The following is a 15,166-nucleotide window of genomic DNA, read 5'->3' as shown; positions in this document are numbered from 1 at the left end:
TCGACTTTCTTCTGGCACAGGGACACACTCTATGACTCCCTTGACCAAGAGAGACGTAACCTTATTGTGGAGAAGTGCCAAGTGATCCCCTGTCACCCGATCGTAGGATGGGGGCATGAATGGAATCGTCGTCTTGAATGGGAGGGAGTAGCCCCTTCGGTCTTTGGATCTTCAAAACCCACCTATATGACATTTTGGACTGCCAGCAGAGCAGGTGATGGCAAATCCTGCCTCCAACTGGTCTCTGGAGGGGAATTGTCAGACTAGGAAGGTTTGGCGGCAGATGTGTATGTGTGTGAGTGTGGGGAGAGGGAGAGTGGGGGGGGGGGGGGGGGGGAGGACCGACTGGCCAGATCGCTGGATTCCTGATCCACAAGGACTGTGGATTTCACATCCCTGGCTAAGCATAGGCTGGGCAGCATGCATGGCACAGTGGCTGGAGGCTCCCCTTTCATAGCCACAAAAGGGCCAAAATGCAGACTGAGGGAGGCAAGGGGCAGCTGCGAGGCCCAAGGACCTGGCCATACCACGAGAATCCTTGAAGCGCAGAGTCTGCTTTGTCTCTGAAGAGACGGGTTCCCATTAAAGGGCATGTCCATAAGGGTAGATTGGGCAGACGTTCTCAACCAGGTGTGGTGCCTTAGGCCACCTTTGATACAATCACCCTGCCCAGAGAGTCTGTTGTGTCCAGGCCACATCTGATCATTAATTTTTCCTGCTTACCTCCCATCAGCAACAGCTTGAGAAAGTACAGCCCAGGCCTCCTCTGGGACCTGTTGCGCACTTGTGCAACCGTATTCCACAGAGTATGGGTATAACGGCCTAAAAGGAATGCTCTGCACAAACCACAAAGCCAGGCTGGGGGAAGAAAACATCTTCTTCCCAAGTTGGTCCAGCCTCTTGGATTCCCTATCTGAGGAAGCAGAAGGGAACGCGCCCTGGGAGGTGGAGACTTGGATAGCCAAGTTCTCAGGGTAGTGGTGTGTTGCATCAGGAAACATGGGTCACCCAGTGCAGGGCAATAGCAGTGGGCAATATTCCTGTTCACAGGCACCCCTGTGCTCGGTTTGGACCAGGTACCCAACAGGACATCGTTAAGGACTTCATTGAAGGGCAAAAGGCGTTCAGGGGAGGAAGCCCCAGACTCAAGTACCTCCACCACTGAGTAGGTCACTCCTCCTTCCTTAGCCACGGTAGGGAGAGAAAGCATACCAGTGTCTGGGGAAGAATCCAGACCACTAGCTTCACCCAGGTCCATCTGCCAGTCCATAGTATCTTGGAGCTGGTATTCTAGAGAGAGCAGCAAACCCTCCCATTCCTCACCATAGTCCAACCCAAGAGAATAAGGGTCAGGTTAAGACCTAGGGAGCAAGAACCCTGCCGAAGTCACCAGTGAGAATGGGGTCGACATCACACATGGGCACGGGCGGCATCAGAAGTGGCGTTGGGAGAAGGTCAAGCTGGTATGACTGACGCCGGTTCGGATCAACTTAACATATCCAGGGGTGCCCCCAGGACACGAAGAAGCTGGTGCAAAACCAGAGGGCACCTCATCTGACCCCCACAGGGCCTAAAGGCACTCCACCAGGGTCAGACTGCCCAAACAGGAGGCACATGGCCTAAAAACTCTCTGAATTGGGAAGGGTCACTTCCGCTCCTGGGAACTCGGGAAAGCATTGAGCTAACCCAGATGCAGGCTCAGAGGACAGCCTAAGTGCGACGACACTTCCTTTCCCTCGTCTTGTTGGCCAATGGTTAGGGTGAGGTTGAAGAACGATTGTTCTTCTTCGACTTCTTGTCCCTTGACTTACCGAGCATCCCGAGGGCTTGAAATGGGACGATGAAGAGGAAGGGCTCGGGATCTGATCCTGGGACCTTCCACTCGAACGAGATTGAGATCTACATGGAGCCGAATACAAGCTGCAAGGAGCTTTAGGGACCGCTCCCTCAAACCCTTCGGATTCATTGACCGGCACTCGGAGTACGACTCTGGGTCGTGGTTGCACTCCAGAGGCCACAAGCACACAAGGTGCAGATAGGTCACAGACACTGCCGGATGGCGGGACCCGCAGAGCTTGAACCTGGTATTACTCAAAGACATCCTCGGCATAGCAGGAGTGAAGACACTCAAAAATCTTCAACAAAAATTCGAAAAAATACCAGTCAAAAAGTGACTGCGAGTTCGCTCTTCCTCAGATCAGTGCTGGCTGGCACAGAAAGAAAGGAACTGAAGTCAGGGCACCAGTGTGGTGTCTATATAGGAACGGTGATTTCATGGCTGGCGTGGATGACGTCGACAATGGATGCAAAACTGATCAACACCACCTAATGGCACGCAGGGGAACTGCTCGAGAAAAATCTCCAGATCCATACTGATGCCTGGGGGAAATTATAAGGTAAGGAATCTGCAACTAAATGTCTCTCTCACATATAGTAAATAATGTGTCATGCCATGCTTCTCTAAGGTGCCTTTCCCATTTGTGAAACTCTGGCACTGAGCCAGAGATGATCTGGGGAGAAAACATTGGAACCTGTAACACTGACAACAATCGCTCACTATTATATAATTCACACGCTGCTTATGGTCCATGGAAACAGGATTGCTCAGCCCAGTAGATCTGATATCCCCAAGACATCACCTATAATCACACTGTCATAAGGTTTATAGACCAACAGCGCTGGCTGGTGTGATATTCTGCTATATTTGAGCATTTTCAATGTTATACCCTACATAAGAACTTCATGAGAGTCACAGCTCTATTAAAGTGCCTTCCAGGCCACTCTTTTGCACAAAAGGCTCATATGTGCATAATAACTGTTTTGTTCTGTGCATGACTCATGATAAAAAAAATTCACAAGTAACTACCTCTGTGGTTCCCAACCTGTGGTACATTGACCCCAGGGGTCCGCGGCTGCTTAGAAATATATATTATTAACAGACTAATAAGGTGCCCATAAATAAACTGACTACATGTACAACTGAAGATGTTAAATTGTACTGTAAATTGCAAGGAATTTGAAATTGGAGGCCAAAAATTAAATGAGTATCTTCATATTGTTTCGTGGGAGCAGTTGCACTGCAGGTGCATCAGAAAGAATACAGTATGGACGATGGGTGGCTTCAATTGAACAATTCAACTTTTCTAATAAAATAAATAATAAAAAAATATATTTTATTTGTTTGCAACTTAAATAAAATGTGTTATTTGTATATGTATTTGATGGAATGCTTGTTTCTCTATTTCATGAGTATCATTTTGCGGTTGAAATCATAAACAATGTTTATGACTATGTCCCTGGCTTCCACTAATGAGTGTGTGAGTGTATATTAGAGTGCAAGAGAGAGTGTGTGAGTGTGTGTATTTTGGAAGAATCCCAATAATGATTCACAGTGGGGGTCCCCAGATTCCAGCAATGATAAAGTGGGGGTCCAGAGAAGTCAAAAGGTTGGGGACCACTGAACTAACTGAACTGGTGTACATATAAACAGTGCAAGCATGGAAATGTCACACACAAGCAAAATGAAGGCATAGTAGCTAAGGACAGCGAACACAAAGTCAGACAAACGAAGGGGTCATGGTAGGTTGCAATCCGATATGGATAGATTTATTGTGCGACGGAACAACTTGGACAAGGACATGCAGCGGAGGGTGCAGCGAAGACAATTCTGGGTTGTTCAGACACCATGACTTAAATCTCTGCTAAACTGTACAGTATACACTGAGACCCGCCATCATTGCTCCAAATAGAGCAATCTACAGCAGGAGTAGTGCAAACAGGGCCAATATCGCTTGCCGTTTCATTCTAGGAGGAATAGGGGCCATATTACACACAGTGTGCAACAGACATTTGTGTCCACTTTGCGTGGCCCCCGGGGCACTTTGGTATTACAGAAGGTTGCCACCTGCACAGTGAAACACGCAGCAGCTACTTCAAAGCCGCTCCAGATTTCACTTGAAAGTGCACCATTTGTAATACGGCCCCTGGTAGCCTGACAGGTGATACATGGGAGAAGCACAGGAGAATGTGGCTTGACTAAGTTATATGTCACTGACCAAACTTCAATGTGGGCTATTTTGAAAACGTTTTTGTCTCAAGTGATACTAAATTAAAATGTAAGGAATAGTTATGTTCTTGGAGCCTAAACCCCACTCCAAATTAAAACGTTTCCAACAGGTCTATATCATGACAGATCTAGTTTCGGGCACATCACCTCACGGTAGACAACAAAAATTATACTTTCTGATGATAAAATGTTTTATACTTTCTCCCTTTACTACCAGATGGCAAAATATAGAAATCATGTAAAGCCAACAGTTCTCATCCAGCAAACTAAACACTTTGTGCAAGTAATTTTGGGGTGAGACATTCTATGAAAGGTAGACCGGGTTGCTGTGAATGTTTGGTGAGCCGCGATTTTGGAATGACTGTCAAGCCTCTGCTCTTTAAAAAAAAAGTGCAGTGTAATAAACATTGAAAGCTATGTGGATAGACTGAAAACTATAATTTTGCCTAAAAATTAAATAATCAACTATCACTGCCTGTCTGAATATATCAGTCTAGCCAATATGTCAATCAGTTACTCACAACGTCCAATACACCAGTACATATTACATTTTTCTCTTCTTAGAGCTTATTGTCTCTGTATCATTGACAAACAAAACACGTGTGTGTGTGTATGTTGATATAAATACACACACACACACACACACTTACTTTAAACATCACCAAAAAAATTACAAAACTAATTCTCTCCCTTGCTTCTTGTTGCCCATCTTTTAATGCATAGGTTATTAGAAAATTATTCAATCCATAATCCAGCTGGAGGAAATCCACAAGTAGCAAGGAGTTAGGTGAAGATCCCTCTGTACATTATTTCCTCCTTGCTGTCTAAATGAATCAGCTCAGAGTTCACTAACTACACTAAGACTCCTCCCCAATTATAAAGGTCAACTCGTTTCGGCTCTATACACTTATGGCACACTCCGAACCAAAGAAAGATAAGGCCACATTCCTACAGACAAACATATAGCATGTATTATACTAATGCCCAATGTAGTCAACAATGTACAAAATATGTTTGCATATACAATCTTGTTGTGTACCGGAAAGTAACCACCACTAATAAAATACTTCCCACAGCTTTCCATAATTATTACACTTAATCTGTACGCCCAGGATTTGTGGGGTGATTTGGGCAGACACATTTGTTGAACTACAGGAAAAAAATGTGTGCAGACAGGATGGGTCAGCTTTTTGACAATGAAACAACTGAGGTAGGGTTGCATTATGTGGCAAGGCATGCTCCTGTGATCCGACAGGGACTATGATAAAAGATTAAGTGGAGCAGTCTACACCTTCTCACTGCTGATCGGATATTGAGAACTGTGCAAGACTGGTTTTATGTATGTGTAGTGGAAGTTGTCAGGTTGATCAAGTTTCCTTTTGAAAGGCTTTTGATATCAGTTCACACAGGATTAGGCACGTCTAAGGTGGGGTACTCACAATGAATAATGGAACATGGGTAGGTAACTATGGGAGAGCCAGCTTCTAATAGAGTGCTTTCCAGAGAACAAACAAGTGTCTTGTACTGCAAATGTCTTATTAAGCATATCAATTAATGATTAACCGCTTTGGTGCCCAGGACGTAATGGTTACGTCCTCGGCAGTATCCCCCGGGTGCCGATGACGTAACTGCTACGTCGTGCCCCCGGCCCTCGAGGGAAGCGCTAGCGCTCCCCTTGAGGCCCTCCCAACCCCCTCCCCTGGACAGGGATGGAAGGGGAATCGCTTCCCCTTCCACCCAAACATCCACCCCTCCCAGGTGACGTCTGATGACATCAGTGCACAATTGCACGCTGACCTCATCAGAGGTCGCCCCCATCGCAGTGGAAGCTCAGCTTCCAGCACGATCGGTAACAGAAATGCAAGCATTTCTCTTCCGATCAAGGGATAGGGGCGGGCAGAGAGACATGAAAAGAAAGGAAAGGCTTTTCCGTTCCTTTCATGTCTTTCTGAGCATTTCTGCAGCCCGATCGTAAAACGATCGGGCTGCACAAATGTCTACAAGAAACCAGGGAGGTTTTTTTTCCTCAATAACAATAAAGGGGGAGCAACCCCTTGGACAAAGGTTGCTCCCCTGGGGGGCATTTTTTTACTAGGCCTTTTCTGCCCCCCATCCACTTCCCCGCACTCCCCCACCAAATGAGGAATGCCGTGTAATTCAAATGCTAGTATGGGGACCCCAGAATTCAGAGATGTGCAAATAACCACTGATTCTCAACACCTTATTTTGTGCCCATTTTGGAAATACAAAGGTTTTCTAGATACCTATTTTTCACTCTTTATATTTCACCAAATGAATTGCTGTATACCCGGTAAACAATGAAAACCCATTGCGAGGTATAGCTCCTTTATTGGCTCTGGGAACCTAGGGTTCTTGATGAACCTACAAGCCCTTTATATCCCACAACCAGAAGAGTCCAGCAGACGTAACAGTATATTACTTTCAAAAATCTGCCATAGCTGGAAAAAGTTATAGAAGAAAACGTGGACAGAAATGATTCTTTTTTCCACCTCCAATTCAATTTTTTATTTTTTATTTTAGCTGTTACTTTCTGTAGGAAAACCTTGAAGGATCTACACAAATGGCCCCATGCTGAATTCTGAATTTTGTCTTCTTTTCAGAAATGTTTAGCTGTCCGGGCTCCAGCACTGGTTTCACACCCATTTCTGTCACTAACTGGAAGGAGGCTGAAAGCACAAAAAAAAATTGTAAAAATGGGGTATGTCCCAGGAAAACCCCAAATTGTTTTGAAAAATGTGGCTTTCTGATTCAAGTCTGGCTGTTCCTGAAAGCTGGGAAGATGGTGATTTTAGCAACGCAAACCCTTTGTTGATGCCATTTTCAGGGGGAAAACCACAAGCTTTCTTCTGCAGACCTTTCCTCCCCCACCTCCCTTTTTTAAACTATATTTTAGCTGTATTATGGGTAATTTCTCCTCTAGGGGAACCCACAAACTCTGGGTACCTCTAGAATCCATAGGACGTTAGGAAAAAAAGGACGCAAATATGGCGTGGGTAGCATATGTGGACATAATGTTATGAGGGCCTAAGCACATTCTGCCCCAAAATAGCCAAAAAAAGGCTCGACACCGGAGGAGAAAAGACCTGGCAAAGAAGGGGTTAAAAGAGTACGATGGGATGAATGTCGGAAAGGAACTAATTTGAAAGTGAACGTGTAAGCAGGTTAAGGGAACTAAAGCGGAAATGTGGCTTTCTGTAGGACACTGAAAAGGAGAATGTGTGTAGTCAAGAAAGAAATTTAGCAACACAGAATATGAGCAAAGCATAGATTAAAAGGCTGGAAGCAAGTGCAGAAAATGAACTAGTCACACTTAAAAATGCATAAATTAAGGATAACAGCAAGATTACAAGGACAGATTGATGGAGGAGAGAGTATGTGAAGATTGGGAGTAATCAGGGAACTTCAGAACTTAAGTTTCAGAAAAACTGACGTGAAGAGAAGGTTACATCCAGAGTTAAAATTCAGCTAAACAACAAGAAATATATTCATGCAGTGCAAAATGAGAGTCTGGAGATTGTAAATAATACCTAAAAGAAAAGCCATCAGAAGAAAGGGAACTGATGTCTATCATTCGAAGAGAAGAAAGGTGCCCTGGATAGTAATAAATAGGAGAGGGAAGGTCAGAGAGGAGTAGCCAAATCAGGGTAGTGAGTAGGTGTGCTTGGAGAAATCGAACAGTTGGCCTAAATACCAAATGAGCACTGTATGCCAAGGAGTGGTGGAACAATACTCTGAAATTCTATGGAAAAATCAAGAAAGATAAGTGAATGGTTTGGAATGTTTTCATTTAAGTGTATGGTATCCCTGCACTTAAAAATAAAACCAACTAAAATAAATATTTGGTGTAACATCTTTATGAGAGCGCATTAACAAGTATAATTATTATTGGTAGTAAGTGATTAAAAAAAAACAGACTGTTTCAGTACGATTGTCTGGTCTGTCAATATCAATATCCAACAGAAAACATGTGGAATACAAAATGTAAGAATCTGGATTTGTTGGTAAATGAGCCGAAAACAGATTTCAGCAATAACTTAGTCTAATGTATCTTGCCTAAACATATAGGGACTCCAAACCTATAGCACACCTATGCATATCAGGTATACCAGCATTCAAGAGGCACAGGGGAACTAATCCATATAGCCACCTTTCTTCCCAACTGGCAGTTTCCTGCGAGAGTTAGAAGGGACATAGCACCGTTTTCAAAATGCCAAGCAAAAATAAAGTAAATAAATCCATCTTGCAGAAGATCGCCTTGGCAGCCAGAGAGGGAGGAGGGAAGTATATCAATAGTTTATTTTACGGTGTGGTGACATTAACACTCGCTCCTGTGCAGAACATGAGTCCTAGGAAACTGAAGGAATATTTGGCGTTGACAGTCTGTAAGAATGGAGGAGTAACATTACTGCTTTTGGTTTTCCTGTGTGAGAAACACTACCAACTGAGCAATTTAATGAAAAGACGAGAAAATAGTATTTCCCTTGATACGGTCAGCATGAAAGAAATATCAACACAACCGGGGTTTCACCAATAAACTGCCCTAAAAGTGCAAAAAACATACAGTTGGGTAAAATACAAGTCTTGTAAGGCATACGTGTTAAAAATTGGTCATAGTAAATTTTGTTTATTTAATAAAAAAATAACAAATAAAAAAAATGGACACCGGCCTGTACCGAAAAGGACTTGGGTTATTCTTAACACATATCACTAATTGAGTTCAAAGAAATCAACGTTCAGGCCCTGTAAGGAAAGCAACTTAAGCTCTAAAACATTATGGGGAAAAACAGGTCCCAAGAAAACTTGAGATAACTGGGAATTTCAGCTAAAGGTTAAAGATAAACTGGACGCAAGCAGTGCAATCAAGGGGAAAGAGGCTACTTCATTGCACTTCCGAATGCTTTTTACTGCCACCTTCAGTTACTAAGAGCGGGGGCGCAAACCTAATTTTTCACTATATGTACCTGGTAGAGGTGGTGTTTGTTTTTCAATAAAAGCCTCTTCCACCGTTTTCGAGAGCGACGTATCTTGCGCGGACTTCACAGGTGTAGAGACAGCTCCAGGTTTTGCTATCCTTTCTTCGTCTCGACTTCGGTGACTAAACACGGAATAGAGGAAAGACAATAAGCCTCATTTTCTCTAATTACGTATTCCAAACATTATCAAACGGATTCAGCTTTTTTCTTAACTAGAGCATTAATGTTCAACTCATACTGACTTGTTAACGGAATGCATAAACATTTACACACAAAATAACGTCCAGAAATGACGTACTTCGTTACGGTCGTCATTCGATCATTAGAAACTGTAAATCTCCTATCAACTGTATTTGTGCCGTTAGGTGGCGGCAGAAGCACAAGTTTGGCTAACTAACTGAAACAGGGTGAACATCAGCTCTGCGGGAAAAAATTGCATTTAGCATGGATGTAATGTATTGATCATGAAACAGGTACAAACAAAACATTGGCAGGTTAAAAGCACATATATGGAATACGCTAAATATAGAAATACTACTGATGTTAAAAAAAAAACATTTTAAAAGCAACCTCACATTGATTTCCAAGGCGTTACTGGGGTTACACCTGCACTGTGACAAAGATTAACGTTATTAAAAATAGGTCATAAACGCGTTCTACATGTTTTCAACACGTTAAACCGAACCTGTCCGTGTGAAAACGGTCGCATCACTCCCGGCGTTGTTCGACTTTAACCATTGGCACTCTGACTTAAGCGACTGACTGTCAACGTCGTGAGAAGAATGAGCTCCTGAAGTAAGTACTTCAGATCTTTGGTTAAGCATTTTCACCACGCCCGAGGCGACGACAAATCTACAACAGTTACGAGATGAATGTGAAGCAAGTACCTCTGCAAGCCTCTGAACGCGGCCAATGGCCGCTCGGACTCGAACACTGCACAAACCTCGTAAGCAAATAGGTAGTTGTTGGTTGAAGGACAAAAACAAGCACTGAGTAATCTTGATCCAAGCACAGTACCACCAACCCAAAGCTTATCCCAGACTGGGCCACTGAACAATGGCATTAACAAATACCAACAAAAGCAATAACATTCTTCTCGAAGTTACAGGCATTTTCACATATCTTTGCAAAAGTACCATTTATTGAGAAATGTGGGTCGCAAGCCTACTTCAAGAGGTCAAATCTCTTCCACTTCCGTGTCCATAAAACATAATTTTCTTTTAAAGAGTGCCTATTTGCCATTGCCTGGTCATGAAGACTGAGTTCATTACCTTCGTTAACACTTTCTGGTGGCTACTCTACCTAACCACAGCTTCCTCATCTTTCCAACCTTTCTCAGGCATCAAATGGATCCAGACATTTCCAAGGAGAACCCTTATGCACTGGTAAGTGACATTGTGCAGCTCCGGCCAATGTCGTTTCACTCCAGAAATGATGCGAAGAATTGCATACAAATGCCACCCATACACGCTGACGTCAGTTGCTTTCTAAGCAGTTTGTGCCCCCAGACGCAGTACCCAACAGCAGACTGGTCCTGACCAGTGAGCAGATCTCTAGATGTGAGCTTTTTAGACCTAAGAGTCCAGTTCATAGATCATAGAGGCGAGAGAGTCAATTAGAAACTGGCATTTGGATGGAGTTTCCACCAGAAAGAGTGATACTAAAAGTAAGTAACTTTTCTTCTTTTCAATAGATATTAAAGCAGTAGATCCCAGGTGGTGGGTCTGGAAGAGGCTCAAAGCAAAGAGTCCTGCAGGATCAAGTGGGCAAAGTGCCTAGTTCGTCAGACCTGGCTGTCCACACAACAGTGTTTACATGTGGAGTAACACCCAAGTCGCAGCCTGGCAAATGTCTATAGGAAAGATTTGATGTGTCAACATAGTGGTAGCAGCCCTGGTCCTGCTGAAATGAGCCCACAAACATTCTCGGAGCTCCTTTATAGCCAGTGCATAGCAGAGTTTGATGCACAGAACAATTCAAGGAGAAATAATTTGTTTTGAAAGAGCTCTACTCTTTTTTGCTCCAGCGAATCCAACTAACAGATGACCGTCAACCCGCTGTTACCTGGAACTATCACCTTAGAAGCTGAGAGCTCTTTAGGATCCAGCCGACACAGTCTCTCCTCCTTAGAGGAGTAAGGTGGAGCGAAAAATGCTGAAAGGATGATGTTTTGCCTGACATGAAAACGAGTTACCACTTTCGAGAGAAAGGAGGCTCTGGCTCCCAACACCAGCGTATCCAGAAAGAATGTTGCGTATGGCAGAGAGGAGTTGTAGTTCACTCACACACCTTTCTGATATTATGTCCGTCATGAAAACTGTCTTTAAAGCGAGGAGCCCAAAGGACCACTGTGCAGCAGGTTCAGATGGAGTACACATTAGGAATAGGCTAGGTTGCGGTTCCACGGAGGCATGATGAAGGCTGTAGGCAGAAGCATATGCTGCAAACCCTTCCGAAAACCAATCACAAGTGACTTTCATAAAAAAGTGCTGATCCAGCTACTGCAACAAAGCCAAAAGAGCAGAGAAACAACCTTTAACTGTGCCCAAAGTAAGTTATTGCTAGGCCAGGCACAACACAAAAAGCAACACGTTATAAAATTTGTGGGTCAATCTTTAGAGTAGCAAACCAAACACCTGAACTACTCCCCACACTGCATGGGGCGATATTCACAATACTACCAAAAACTGTGAAAGAGCCCACAAAATGTGCCTCTTGCCGACCACTACCATTGCTTAACCTTGATAACAATAGCCTAGCAAAGGTGATGGCAAATTCAATGTTTCTCCTTATGGAAGGCATGATATCCCGGAGTCAGTCAGGATTTTTACCACATAGATCAACTTCAAATAATTTATGCACTATAATTGCTATTCTGCGTCATCTGCATCTGGACTTGGAAGAAGTGGCTGTATTTTTTTAGATGTCAAGGTCTTTGAGCAGTCTTTTATAATGGCTACACTGCCTAAGTTTGGTATTGGAGACCAGTTCTTTAAATCAAATAAATTATTTTATACTAAGGCACCAGCCAGAGTGAGGAAACGGTTTGATGTCGAACCCATTTCTGATGGGGAGAGGCACCAGACAGAGGTATCATATATTATATATATATATATATATATATATATATATATATATATATATATATATATTCACTTAAAAAAAAAAAAGAAGGTTACAGGGACGTTATAGTTAGGATCTGAATTTACTTGTACAAAACGTTAGAAATTCAGCAGTTATAGTTATTTCATGTAACTATAACCCGTGCCTTAAAATAACTTTAACTCGCATCACCACTATGCACAGTTTTTTGTTCATTAATTTGACTTCTAATGCTTCCTAAATATTTTTAATGACGTTATAAAAGTTGTCATGATTGCTGTAATATCTGGGGTAATTAGCAGTGCATGGTGAGGGTCTGAGTGGTTCTGTGCGTGGATGTGTGAAGGTCAGAGTGGGTGTATGAGTGGGTGTGTCAGTGTTTGACTGGGTCTCTAAGTGGGTGCGTAAGGGTCTGAGTGGGTGCGCGAGTGTGTGTGTTGGTCTGTTAGTGGGTGTGCAAGTGTCTGAGTGGCTCTGTCAGTAGCTGCATGAATGTCTGAATGTTACTATGAGTAAATTAATTAGTGTATGAATGAGTCTGAATGTTTTTGGTTTTTTTAAACATTTTGACGATATTCACAAATTTGTCACAGCATTACATGGGGGGGTGCGCTGAGCGTTGCAACATACTTGTGACTATCACGCATCATAAAAATAATAATTTTAAAGTCATAATATTACCCTCAAAGATCCCTATAACACATTGCTGGGGTCAGGTTACCTCCACCCTGACCCCTTAAACCATTTTTCAGCCCCGGGGACAGTGTCCCGTTACCAAAAATGGCAGTTGCAAGTTTCTGGTCAGACTGCGGCCCACTAATCACAGCATTCCTGTTGGCGCACACATTCACAAATTCGACATGATAATCACTAAAACGCTGCAATTGATCCGCTGCCCTAGATAAACAAATTTGTTTTTTCTTTAATTTATCTTAAACTTCTGAATGGATTTACACCAAATAACAAAAAGTGTAATCTGCGACCCGAAAGCTAAGTTTCTGCCAAATTTGGTGTAATTCCGTCCAGCGATTCAGGCTGTAGGCATGTTCAAGGCTCCTATGGGAATGAACGTGGGAAACGCATATTTTTTTGAGCCCTTCCCCCTTTTTCTCGGCCGCTTGATGGATTACCAAGAAACTTTCCATGCGCAAGAGTCACAAACATATATATATATTTTTTTAATTGTGAAGATTCGTCAAATGGTGCCTAAGACATAGGCAAGGCAAAAAATGCTTTTTCTATGGAAACGTGGTCCTAACTGTATCTCCTGGAGACCGGTAATATATAAAGATAAAGATATATATAAACACTCACACATATGGTCACCAGTAGGAAGTTATAGTTAGGACCTACTTTCCATAGGACAAGTGGTTTTTGTTTTGCCAGTAACTCTGGCACCGTTTGACGAATCCTCAGAAAACTTTCAAAACTAGTTTGCCACTCACTTCAGCTGCTGTGTTGAAAGCTTTGCGATGAGTCGTCAAGCGGGGCTTGGAAAAAGAGGGGGGGGGGGTCCAAAACTCATTATCCCCATGCAATTTCCCACAGGGATTTTAGTTACGACTACAGCCCGAACGGCTAGAAGGGATTCACACCAAATTTGCCAGAAAGTTAACTCTTGGTTCAGACAGATCCCTTTTTGGGATTTGGTGTAAATCCACTCCGTAGTTTTTGAGGTATTAAAAAAAAAAAGAATGAGGGCACAGCTCATACGCAGATCCGACAGATCTCATGCTGCGATCTGATTGGCTCCCAACATTTTAACCAGGAAATGTTGGCAGCTATTTTAGGACTAACTCAGCAGAGTCCCAAAAAATTTATAAAAAAGGAGAAGGGACAGTGTGGGAACACCCTGACCCCCTAGGCCTAGTGGTGGGACCACTTGCATCCTGCCGGGGCCAACAAGCATTCCCCCCACATTTTTGCTACAAAAATCATAGTGGATCCGCATATTTCAGCACAAATGGACCAGGTTATGGGGGCACATTGCAATAATTATAATGTAGGAGTACAAACACTGCCACCCTCCCCATGACCGATTATGGCCCCAGGGACTGCCACCATCTTTCATCACAGGAAAGGGGGGCCGTGCGGACCCCAATCCCAGGACCTTTTCCGCCTTGGGGACCACCAGCTCCCGGGTCCGGCCCATGCAATTTTAAAGGAGGGGGGCCGAACAGCCCCACTCTTGGAGCCATTAATGGCCCTAGGGACTGCCACTCCCCAGGACCAGCTCCCTATGTGCTGAGGTGCCCACTCTCAGGACAAATAAGTTTGCTTTGGCTTGGCAGGAGCTGACAGCTCCCGCCAAGCGAGAGCAAACAGTAAGTTCACTCCTAATGGGCGGGAGCAGGTAAACTACTCCGGCTCGCTGGGAGCATACTTTACATTTGTTTTCCTGTCAAGCGGACAGGAAAACAGATGAAAAAATTGCTCCCGCACGCAGGGAGCAGCATTTTTTGCTGCTCCCTGCGTGCAACAGCAATGTTGGCTCCAGCGGGAGGTGGGGAGATGACAGGGACCGCAGGTACATTGAGGCTCCTCCCCCCGCAATCCCTAACATTGCACACTGGGTGCCCTGGGTGGGGCCAGAGCACCCAGCATGAAGTTGCAGGGCCCTGGGATCCCCAGGGCCTAAATCGGGGGCAGCGTAGCCTACCTTTCCTTCTACTAATTTGCCAGGCCCCACAGGATGGAGTACTCAGGGGCCATAATAGACCCAGGGAGGGGGGCAATGCGGCTCCCCTCCCCTTTTAGTATTTGGCCAGGCCCTTGGGACTGGGTCCCTGTGGGTAAAATCGACCTCCCCCTCACATTTCAGTAACTGACCGGGCCCAGCGGATGAGGTCTCGTGGGGGGGGCGGGGTGGACCCCTGGACCACGGCTAGGGGGTATGGGTAACCGGACCCTGCCCCCTTTTTTTTTTTCTTTTAGCTGAAGCCAAGTTTAAAAAAGGCTGCCAACACTTCCTGGCTGAAGTGTTGGCAGCTGTTAGACCTGGCAG

The 15,166-nt window shown here is 44.2% G+C and overlaps 1 protein-coding gene across 8 annotated transcripts in view; it reads right to left on the bottom strand.

Moving 5' to 3' along the window:
* Window positions 1-15,166, bottom strand: part of TJP1 (tight junction protein 1) — a 478,449-nt gene that overhangs the window by 257,117 nt on the left and 206,166 nt on the right. For all 8 annotated transcript variants that reach the window (XM_069222373.1, XM_069222377.1, XM_069222378.1 and 5 more), the window contains exon 9: window positions 9,049-9,182. In XM_069222373.1, the coding sequence (XP_069078474.1) occupies window positions 9,049-9,182 (134 nt within the window). The remainder of the gene's footprint in view (window positions 1-9,048; window positions 9,183-15,166) is intronic.

Source organism: Pleurodeles waltl, chromosome 3_1, assembly GCF_031143425.1.
Source record: "Pleurodeles waltl isolate 20211129_DDA chromosome 3_1, aPleWal1.hap1.20221129, whole genome shotgun sequence".
Lineage (NCBI taxonomy): Eukaryota > Metazoa > Chordata > Amphibia > Caudata > Salamandridae > Pleurodeles > Pleurodeles waltl.
The sequence above is the reverse complement of the archived record's forward strand: the minus strand, read 5'-3'. Positions and strand labels throughout refer to the sequence as shown.